Source organism: Ascaphus truei, chromosome 4, assembly GCF_040206685.1.
Source record: "Ascaphus truei isolate aAscTru1 chromosome 4, aAscTru1.hap1, whole genome shotgun sequence".
In the NCBI taxonomy this organism is placed as follows: domain Eukaryota; kingdom Metazoa; phylum Chordata; class Amphibia; order Anura; family Ascaphidae; genus Ascaphus; species Ascaphus truei.
Genome location: NC_134486.1, coordinates 14,155,626 through 14,167,877, shown reverse-complemented (window position 1 = coordinate 14,167,877; position 12,252 = coordinate 14,155,626). Strand labels below are relative to the sequence as shown.

The following is a 12,252-nucleotide window of genomic DNA, read 5'->3' as shown; positions in this document are numbered from 1 at the left end:
TGATCAGAGGCACATGTGTGTCCACAGGGACTATTTAATCCTCCTTGGATGGACATTATGATTAAGCCTGATGAAGGGGCCAGGAGGACTTGAAACGTTGCTCTATTGCGCACATACTGTATAACAGTATCTGCTAACATTTCCTATCTTTGTGTGTCCTTATCTTTTCTGTGTTGGTTCTTTTTTTTATACATTAAAGAAAAACTTGGTGAGACCAAAAGAGAAACGTACAGTATGTCCTTAATTATTTTTTTGAGTGCTGATCCAGTTTGGTTTTTGTACAGTTATATGCATCTTGCGGTGTGGATGCAGCATCATAGCACATCTAGCTGAATTGTGTTATATAGGGTGAGTGCTAATTCATTCTATTTTTGTATGTAATTAATTTCAAACATCAGTAGACTTGCTAATATGTTATGTTACTACTATATAATGGCTTTCTTAGTCAAAGTAGCATCACAATCATAATTTGTATCAATTATATAAAAACAATCAAATTATCTTTTTGCATTCAGACCTAAATGTTTCAGGTTACACGAATTGCTAATTTGTTTTCGGTGTTGGATAGAATAGTAAATCTATACATATCTAGTATACGTTTAATTAGGGGATATAAGGCAATACTATCCAGAAACAATATTATGAAAATGAAATAGACAGCCCCTCACGCCCATATTTATGACAGCATATCTTGGTCACATGATATGAAATCAACCCAAGGTGAGAGATACCAATGAAAAGCTTAACAACGAATGCTGAATAGTTTTGTCACCACGCTGGTGGCAAACACCCCTGGCACTAAACGTGTTAATAACAGCGTGCTAATTTGGACAATTCTAACATTATGTACAGAGTTTAAAATTCTTAATTAAGTTCCCTCTAATGCAAAATTAAAGCACATTATACTAACCCTAAAAGGAAATAGATCAACATTGTTTTACTTTAGTATTAAGTATATTTTGGTTCCTTTAAGTCATAACTTTCTTTGGAGTATATTAGATGTATATAAGAAGACTCCCACCATAATTTTTAATTTTTTGTGGTTAAATGGGCTTTAGTGTTCAGCTCAGGTCTCATTAGGATAATATAGCACTTGGGAATGAAGATACAGCACAGAAGTCCTGCACTGGAGGACAGGATGGCAAATACCTCCACGGCCACCATGTATTTGCCTTTGGTGCTCAGATATGCTGGGATAAAGGAGACCCAAACACTGCAGAACACCAGCATGCTGAATGTGATATACTGAGCTTCATTGAAAGTGTCTGGTAAGTTCCTTGCTAGGAATGCAACACTAAAGCTTGAGAAAGCCAAAAGTCCCATATAACTGAGGGCGAAATAGAATATAGTGACCGAGCCTTCATTACACTGTAATATCATCTTGCCAACTTCTGATTGGGTGTCATAGTCTTGAAATGGAGGAGAGTGCATTAGCCACACAATGCAAATCACAACCTCACCCAGTGAGCAGAGGAGGACTAGATAGCTGGATACTCTGGTCCCCACCCACCTCCTCAATTTGCTGTCGGGTTTCATAGCATTAAAGGCGATGACAACTGTGATGGTTTTTGACAGAACACAAGACACAGCAACAGTAAAAATAATCCCAAAAGTCACTTGTCGTAGCAGGCAGGTCACCTTCAGAGGACGACCGATGAAAAGCAGAGAACAGAGAAAACACAGCACAAGAGAGGTAAGAAGGGTGTAGCTGAGGTTCTGGTTGTTGGCTCGTACAACTGGAGTGTCCTTGTGCTTGATAAAGATCACCAGCACTGCAACAGTGACAGCAGAAAAGGAAACAGCAAGGGCTGCAATACCGCCACCTAGTGGTTCCTCATAGGAAAGGAAATCTATCATTCTTGGGATACAAGTATCTCTCCTTATATTAGGCCAGTGATCCTCAGGGCACTTCAAACAGTTTTCCATATCTGACAAGAGAAAATAATTACAAATATTTATAACATTACATTTTATGGAAACATTTCAAACAGTTTGCTTTGCATTAGCATCCATACCTCAGCATTAATAACGTGGTATCATTAAACATACAAATTGACAAGGGTCTGAGAACAGATATCTATACTCAATAAGCAAAAAATACACAACATGTTATTAGCCTCAAGCTTTCATCCCCAATGAACAAAAAAGAGCCTGCCAAGGAACCAACTGATGAGGTTGATACATATAGGGGCCTATTCTACTAGCCTTGATAAGTTTGCTGCTACTGTACATCGCTAGGTTTGGAATGTTTTCGCTGAATGGTTTGTCAGTTTAGTTATCATGGTATTCAGAAAGCTCAGTGACCACTCTCAAACCATGAGGCAGGAAAATGCCCAAACCGTGTGGTCAGCAGCGATAAGATCGCAAGCCTCACTCAAAATTCTCCCTAATGCGATCTGGGACAGCTGCATAGAGAGAGCCGCCTCTCCCTGTACATATCTCACATGCGATCGCAGGGTTTTTATAAAAATGTTAATTCTAATGTACAGTATGTGAGCAGGGGGTCTCAAGGAGCAGAACCGCATTGATTTCAGGTCCAGGGACCACTTGCTTCCCTGTAATGGGTTGCCGGTATCTCCTATACATTTAAATGTCCTAGTCACGTGAAGCAGGACATTTAAACATTGTATGGGGATACCGGCACCCAATAACGGTGATTATTACAAAAAAATTGTGATTAAGGCGCTCCTCTTAAAAGTGATAATAATTAAATAAATAAAGTGATATAAACTAAATAGTGATTAAAAATAAAAATGTGTACAATGTGTTTAATAATAAATAGTAGTGATAAAATGCAGCTACAACCCTCTGAAGAGATGGTCCAGTTCTCTTTTTTGCAAGTATCCAATGGGGTTGTGGGGAGCGCAGATGTCACCATATGTAAAGAATGGAGATATATATAGTGCAGTAGTTCTTAACTCAAATTTGACTCTTAAGTAGCAGAATGAAATCTGTGTGGTGTCCCTCGGTAACAGATAAAAATCACACTTAGTGCAACACTGTGAGTTCTTAAAATATAATATATTAGCAGATAAATATCGCACTTACATTTGTGCAATAAGGATAAGGCACATACAAATTAAAGGTGGCTTTGACCCTCTGCTCTTTCTTGCCGCTCGCACACCGTCACGTCACATCCGTCTCTCATCCGCGATCGTCGACGTCACTTCCGGATGCGGGTGAACTTAAAATCGGGAGCCGTGGAGACGGGAGATGCTGGGCAGATGCTGGATAGTGTGCAGGGGCTTGCGTAGCCTACTGATGTGTCACACTTCGCGTTTCGCTTTACAAAAGCTTCATCAGGAGTATAATCTACGGCGCCTCTCTGGTCTAAATAAATATGCTATACTTCATTGTGATTGGATAAAGTGGGAATTGCTAGAATGCTATTGGTCAATTTATTGCATTGTGATTGGGTGATAGGGGCTAATACATAATAATACTACTCTATCTTTTTTTATATAATACAAACAAGTACAACTTTATTGACATTTATACAATCTCATAAAAACTAAAATAAGTTAGTAACCTATACAGAATGGATGAATTAAAACAATTAAATATTTAATATTTTAATATTATAAGAGATAGGGGACTTCCTAACAAGTTGCTATTTATACTCCAAATAAGTGATCATCAATAAATACAACGGGGATATAAATAGGAAAGGAAGAGCAAGAAACAAGAATTAACATTACTCATAAATTATAAAATACATTAATTTTAAATACAAAATAGACATTAACAACAAGGGATACATATTAAAGAACTATAGACACATTAAAGGGTAAATTTAATTTATACCTATAAAATAAATTAATTTAAAAATATTAAAGGTTAAAACTTGTGTAGCCATGTCTAAGATTGGTGTACATATCTCTTTCTCATGCTGGCAGTAAATCTGGTAAGTATGCAGGGCTGCCAGCAACAATCAATGAGGTTTGCCCTCACACCCTGGTGAGGTGTCATATGTCCCCAAAGGAAGTGACAACATGCAGTGTGTTCCCACTTAGTGATACAGAGCATGTTTGTTCTCCGGGGGGGGTGATATAAGACACAGCACTGCCTAAAGTTAGAAGTTCAGTTTCCTGTTGTTGTGCTGCCTCTGTTCAGTGAGAGGCACGTGAAGGTCTGCAACAGTGTTGCAGTGTCTCATGCTAGCTGTGAGTCAGTGAGCATACGCAGCAGAGTTAGAGGAGCTGACAGAGACAGAGCAGCTCGAGAGAGAGATGCAGAGGTAGAGAGAGGAGCTTACAGCAGACAGAGAAGCTGGGGAATCTCTCTGAGAGGATAGGTGGAAAGCAGCTCTATTAGAGAAGGGACCTTCCTAAGGGAGTGCTACAAAGAGATGAGTGGCTGAGCTGTTATCTGTGAGGGGCAGCTGGCCCACATCACCATGCCAATAAAGATGCCCTGTTTGAATATACCTCCACTGTGTGAGTGTGAAGTTACTCAGCAGTGGATGGCACCACCAAGAAGGAGTTCCTCACCAGGACCATCTCCCTGCAGAAGCACAGATCCTGATGAGGTGGAGGAGCTGCACTGGATATAGGTAGAACTCGCACACACTACCTCAGCTGCCTGTCTGGATGACATCCCCTAATACCATCAAGCGGGAGACTCAGGAGCCCTGTTGCCTACAGGTGCACCACCAGACACGAACATGTAATGGGGACTGGTTAGACCACACTGGCCAATGTGAGATTGGGTGGGGGAAAACCCGTTACACTTGAATAAAAGTTTTTAATTATTTTTAAATGAATGCACCAATCTCAATATCTACGTTTAACCCCTTTGGATTCAGCGTTTTGAGGCAGTGAATCCAAAAGGTTTCTCTTTTTAACAATTCAATCGCTCGATTTCCTCCTCTCCAATTTTGAGGAATATGTTCTATCCCTTTTAGAATTAGATCTTTGGGATTGGATTGGTGAGATAAGTTAAAATGTTTAGGGACACTATGTGTGTCCATTTTTCTTCATATGTTCCCTATACACTGGCGACACACTTTATTCGAGCTTGGCTAGTCCCACGAATTCGGGTATACCCGGGTGTATTGAGGTTTGTGACTGTTTTCTGCCCGAGTACATTGAGTTATTTTCCAAGCAGGGATTGAAGCATTTTATTCCCGCTGGCTGCAATACTGCACAGTATATATATATAAACTGCATTACAATTCATGAATTTATGCCATCTGGTAGACACGCAAAGCATTGCAGCCTATTAAATCCTAATCATTATCATTTAACAGATCAGCCGCCCATCAGCCAGGCATGAACCCAGGCTGGGAAGGCAAATGCAACGGGGCTTGTCAGAGGTTAGTAGTGGCTTATTCCAGGTATCTGCCAGGTACATACCGGGTATTTGCTCTAATAAAGTGTGTCGGTGCAGTATGTTCTAAGGCTCTAATTTTTAAAGTTCTAATGGTCTTGCCTATGTATTGTAGCCCGCATGGACATTTGAGCATATAAATCATAAAATCAGTATTACAGTTTAAAAATTGTTTAATTTTAAACTCCTCATTGGTGACGTGTGATTTAAAAATATCTTTGTTCCCTTTTGAACAAAAATTACAGGCCGTAGAGTTACCACATGAAAAAAATCCTTTTGGAAGTTTCAACCAATTTTTATCTTGTGTATCCTCCCTTATTGGTTTGAGGATACTTGGTGCTAATTTTTTGTTTTAAATTGTTTTGCCTTTGTAAAAATTATATTTGGCCGTGGTGGTAATATACTTACAAGTACTGGATCGTTTTGTAAAATGTGCCAATGTTTGTTTATAGCCTGTTTTATTTTATTGGCATCCTTATTATATTTTGTCATAAACGTGGTTGTGAAATCTATTTTACTATTTTTCCTTACAGTATAATTAGAAGCTGTCTGTCAAGCTTATCCGTTCTATCTTTTGCATCTATCATAATGGATTTATTATATTTCTTTTCTTTAAATTTATCCATTAGTATCTCTGATTGCTCTTCATACGTATGATATACGTCACCAATGAGGAGTTTAAAATTAAACAATTTTTAAACTGTAATACTGATTTTATGATTTATATGCTCGAAAGTCCTTGCGGGCTACAATAAGAGGCAAGGCCATTAGAACTTTAAAAATTAGAGCCTTGGAATATATAGGGAATATATATGAAGAAAAATGGACACACATAGTGTCCCTAAGCATTTTAACTTATTTCACCAATCCAATCCCAAAGATCTAATTCTAAAAGGGATAGAACATATTCCTCAAAATTGGAGAGGAGGAAATAGAGCGATTGAATTGTTAAAAAGAGAAACCTTTTGGATTCACTGCCTCAAAACGCTGAATCCAAAGGAGTTAAATGTAGATATTGAGATTGGTGCATTCATTTAAAAACAATTAAAAACTTTTATTCAAGTTTTAACCTTTTAATATTTTTAAATTAATTTATTTTATAGGTATAAATTAAATGTACCCTTTTATGTGTCTATAGTTCTTTAATATGTATCCCTTGTTGTTAATGTCTATTTTGTATTTAAAATTAATGTATTTTATAATTTATGAGTAATGTTAATTCTTGTTTCTTGCTCTTCCTTTCCTATTTATATCCCCGTTGTATTTATTGATGATCACTTATTTGGAGTATAAATAGCAACTAGTTAGGAAGTCCCCTATCCCTTATAATATTAAAAATATTAAATATTTAATTGTTTTAATTCATCCATTCTGTATAGGAAACTAACGTATTTTAGTTTTTATGAGATTGTATAAATGTCAATAAAGTTGTACTTGTTTGTATTATATAAAAAAAGATAGAGTAGTATTATTATGTATTAGCCCCTATCACCCAATCACAATGCAATAAATTGACCAATAGCATTCTAGCAATTCCCACTTTATCCAATCACAATGAAGTATAGCATATTTATTTAGACCAGAGAGGCGCCGTAGATTATACTCCTGATGAAGCTTTTGTAAAGCGAAACGCGAAGTGTGACACATCAGTAGGCTACGCAAGCCCCTGCATACTATCCAGAATCTGCCCAGCAACTCCCGTCACCACGGCTCCCGATTCTAAGTTCACCCGCATCTGGAAGTGACGTCGACGATCGTAGACGTGAAACGGAAGTGACGTGACAGTGTGCGAGCGGCAAGAAGGAGCAGAGGGACAAAGCCACCTTTAATTTGTATGTGCCTTATCCTTATTGCACAAATGTAAGTGCGATATCTATCTGCTAATACAGTATATTATGTTTTAAGAACTCACAGTGTTGCACTAAGTGTGATTTTTATCTCTAACCGAGGGACACCACACAGACTACTGTACCTGAGAGGATAATTTCATACTGCTGTCATTTCACTGGGAGAATGTGAGTTTTCATTCTGCTACTTAAGAGTCAAATTTGAGTTAAGAACTACTGCACTATATACTGTATATCTCTATTCTTTACATATGGTGACATCTGCGCTCCCCACAACCACCATTGGATACCCAATAATGGTGCCTGCATCTCGGGAAGCATGGGGTCCCGGATCTCAAATCAATTATGTTCTGCTCCAGAGACCCCGATCTCATGCACTAGTATTAACATTTTTATAAAAATAGCTTAATTACCTTAGTGGGTATTCGCTAAAGCAATGAAGGGGTTAAACTTGAATAGTCATTTTATTGAGAGCAGAGTGGGTGGATGAAGGGGGTAGTAGCTCAGGATGGGTTTTTAAGCCTGCCTGGAAGGTTGCGGGAGGTGTTAACCCTTTCACTACCATTGCGGTTGGAACCGCTATGGTAATGAAGGGGTAACCAGTCCCGCTACCCACCTAGTAGGCCTAAACACACACCTTGGGGCAACTACCCACTCACTCTACCCCCAATAAACATAAATAAATACAACAACCCTAGTACCCTCCTCCTCTAACCTCAACAACCCCCCTTCCTCCCCCCAACACATACAGTACAGTAATTGGCAAAATTACTCTTATCCAGATATGGATAATAGCTAATTTGCCCATTCTAAATAAAACATTAGCCAGCCAGCATAAATAGAGTACATAAAACTTGCATTTAACTGTGACATCCTGATGATCAGGATGAGACATCCTCATCATCATCCTCCATGTGCATGTCCTCCGTTTGCAGGAACAGAACAATAAAAAATACAATCTAATTGCCCTAACTTCTTAATCACCTTAGAGGTTAATAGACGCTATAGTAATTAAGGGGTAAACCCTCCCCCCGATACCCACCCAGGAGGCCTAACCACCCACCTGGGGCCACTATCCCATCCTCTACCCATTGATTGGCACAGTGGTACTTCATGCCCATAAAATATGGGAATGATAAGCCACTATGGCAGTCAATGGGCAACAAGAAAAAAAACAACCTCACCAAAAAGGCTCAAAAATAAAATAAATACACAAGCACCTAAATACCAGAAGAAGAAAATAACTAAAAAGCTTAGCCAACACATCAATACAATTAATCTAACACCAAAAAAAATTATGAAATTAATGTAATCCCAAAATTCAACAATAATACCATTAAATAAACACCTAGCCAACAGAACAATTAAAGAAATGTAACCCCTAATCAATCATAAAATGTAATAAAACCAAGACCTACAAATACATAACAATTAAGTCAAAATAAAAAAATACACAGAGTACACATATTCCCAACAAGTTATGAGAAACCACAACCATTGCCACATTATATATATATATATATATATATATATATATATATATATATATATATATATATATATATATATATATATATATATATATATATATATATATATATATATATATATATATATATATATATATGCATATAAGTGTCAAAAGGAGTGATAGTGGGCATGGCTAAATGTATGCAGCAAAAAAACAAAAATGCCCAAAGCTACTTCCAATGTGACAAAAATACACAGTGCAATACCTATATATCTCTTGTAAAAAGGGTCATATAGTTTAACCCTTGGGCCATAGCATATTAAGCCTGCTGCCATATACAAGGCATGACAAAGCAGGTCCTAACACTCACCTGAGTTAAAATTATTTTTACCTGTATAATTACAGGAAGAATGATCTACACTGGATCTGTCGTAACCTGGCAAAATGAAACTGACCTGCCAACTTGGAAAGTGGGGTAGGGAAAGCCTAAACCTTGGGGGGGGGGCACTACCCTCCCATAAGCAACTGAGACCAGCTGCACACAGTTAACAAAATACACAGATTCCCAACAAGCTCTGAGAAACCCCAACCATTACCACATCATATATATATATATGCATATAAGTGTCAAAAGGAGTGCTAGTGAGCGTGGCTAAATGTATACAGCAAAAAAACAAAAATGCCCAAAGCTACTTCCAATGTGACAAAAATACACAGTGCAATACCTATATATCTCTTGTAAAACGGGTCATACAATAAACAGAAAAAGAAAAAATAACAATCAATTCAAAACAAATATTTGCCCAAAAAAATGCATTGTGTGTTACTGTGAAACAAAAAGACCTGCGCTCATACAGTAAGTGATCAGTGATGGGTGATAGTGACTTAGAAATAAGGTATAAATTACAACCTGATTAGGGTGAGGTTTTGTGCTGCTGGTCAATTAGGATGGCTCAAACACCAGGCTACATGGAAACTGAGAAAAGACAGCGCAAAAAATCCATAGTGTAGTATATTTAAAAAACTATTTATAGGGTGGGTGTGAGTGTTGCACGTACATCAATAAAAAAGGTTAACAGCATGACATGTTAGGGACATGTTACCGCTCGGCAGGGACAGCAGGACACGGACGGATGTATGTTGGACGTCCTCCCTCTAGCTGTTGGTATCCAAGAGCGGTGTATGCAGCTCTGCTTTAGGGAGCCTTCCCGTGTGCTGGAGATACTCCAACCGGTAGTTCAGAAGGGGTAATCTCCTAGTCGCTTCCAGGTTAGTCCACGCTTGCGTCTGACGTCATCTGGCGGCGTCTCTCAGCCGGTCGCGTCTTTGGTGCGTCTCTCCCACACGATAGTTTCTCGAGTGATTAGGAAAGTCCCGAACAAGTCCCAAATAAAACAAGTGCAATAATATATAACCGCAATGGGAGTAGATATAGAAAATGAAGGAACGCGCCCTTAAGCTAAAATGAGACTGAACAGGCCTTATACTGAATAAGGCTTGTGACATCACATTTTAGGGTCAGATGGTACAGGTTCATTCTGATTGGATGCTGTATCATGTGATAGGCTTTAAAAACAAATAAGAGTATGATGTCATCTCCAAGGGAGGTACTTCACATCCTTAAAACCAAATGGCTGATATCACATGGTACTACCCACAATGGGATCGAAGACAATACCATTGGTTCCTGTACCATGGATATGTTCCATTTTTTAACAAATGATGTGACATCACTTTAAGGGATTACTGTATGTCACATCCATAAAAAAATAAAAATAAATTAAAAAAGCCTGTAACATGATACAACGTCCAATCGGATTGGACCTCTACCATCTGACCCTAAAATGTGACGTCACAGGCCTTATGTAAGGCCTGTTTCATCTCATTTTAGCTTTATATGCCGATAAGTCAACATCCGTTTTGAATTTAACATGGGGAATGGATTACAAGGATAGAAGATTCAAGATGGCAGAAAACAATTAAAGAAGATGGAAAAAAGAAGATTTTTTTTTAACATGATGCTGATTTTCACCGAGGATGGCGGCGGACGATGTCTTTGATTGAGAGCTTCCTGATACGCCGGAATTCTGAGGGTGAAGAATTCTAAAGGTACTGTAAGACAAATTTTGAATGTATGTACAGTAATTGTCTTTTTCAGGTTTTTTATTGAATTTCTTTCTTTTAATGTATTAATCTGTGTCCGTTTAGGGTAAACATTAATACAGTGATAGCCAATGTATTTTTGGGCAAATTCTTGCTTTCTATTGAGTGTTATTTTTTTTATTTCAGTTTATTGTTTGGAATACTGAAAATTGTTTGTCATTTTCATGGCTTGGTTTTATTATTGTTTCCGATAGTTTAGTGTTTTTAATTAAATATTTTTTGTGTTGGCTCCTGCTTTCAATTGATGTGTTGCATAGTGGTTTTCTTAATTAATTGATTTGCTGGCTACTGGATAAAATTAATTAATTGTTTTTTGGTTACTGCTTTTATTTATTTCATTTGTTGGCTAGTGTTTGTATTTCTTGAATTGTGGTGTTAATGTGCTTGTGTAGATGTTTGATTATTGTTTGTTTTTTTGGAATTCATGCTTTTTAATTAGGGTGACCATTGAGTGCTATAGTGGCTTATCATGCCCATATTATATAGGTATGAAGTACCACTATGCCAATCAATGAATACAGGGTGCATGTAGTGGGCCCGGGGTGAGTGGTTAGGACTCCAGTGTGGGTAGCGGGGATGGGTGGGTTAACCCCTTAATTACTATAGTGGTTATTAACCTCTAACGTGATTAAGGGGTAAGGGGCCATTAGATTGTTTTATGTCATGTATTATTTCTGTCAACGTAGGAATGGCCCTGAAGTATGCTAAAGAGGATGCCCTTCATAATGGCAAGGGTAAGTCGAAAGGTTTATTTACTTAATTTATGCTGGCAGCCAAATGTTTGATTTAATTATGGGCAAATGAGCTATTATCCATATGGGGATAATAGTTATTTTGCCCATTACTGTACTGTATGTTTTGGGGGGGGGAGGGGGTGGGAGGGAGGTGCACTTTTTTTAAATGTATGCACATATAGCCTTGTGTAATTTTAGGGTTACATGCCTCTCTCCTTCTGTGCGTTAATCCCTGTTAAATGGGCAGGTTTGCCAGAAGTAATCATGAGGTTTGCCCTCAACCCCCTGTGAGGTGTAGAGTGTAGCAAAGGAAGTGTCAGAATGCTCTGTGTCCACTGACAGTGACACAGGGGTGGGCCTTCTGGAGCTATATATTACGCATCACTTTCTGAATTTAGCAGTTGAATCAAGTGTTCACTGAGTGCTCTGTTCAGTGGAGTTCAAGATCAAGTCTATCAAGTGGTTGCATAGTGTGACACTCTGATCCAGCACTATGCAGGTCTCTGGCACAGCTTAAGGCCCTCCCTTAGGGGAGAGGTGGCAGAGATTCTCCTTTCTCTATTATAGAGTCAGGGAGGGACTTCCTTGAGGTGGGCAACTTCAACATGTGCGGCTAAGTACCGGCCGCTATGATGGGCAGTCTGCCAATGAAGATGTTAATAAAGTTCAATGCCTTGATTGAAAGAACTTCTCGGCTGAGCCTGGAGTC

At 38.3% G+C, this 12,252-nt stretch overlaps 1 protein-coding gene across 1 annotated transcript in view; it reads right to left on the bottom strand.

Annotated features, from left to right (window-relative positions):
* Positions 1–1,029: 1,029 nt before the first annotated feature.
* The window catches only part of LOC142492227 (vomeronasal type-2 receptor 26-like), an 81,514-nt gene continuing 70,291 nt past the window's right edge, over positions 1,030–12,252 (bottom strand). The window contains exon 7 of the mRNA XM_075594897.1: positions 1,030–1,928. Coding sequence (XP_075451012.1) covers positions 1,030–1,928 — 899 coding nt within the window. The remainder of the gene's footprint in view (positions 1,929–12,252) is intronic.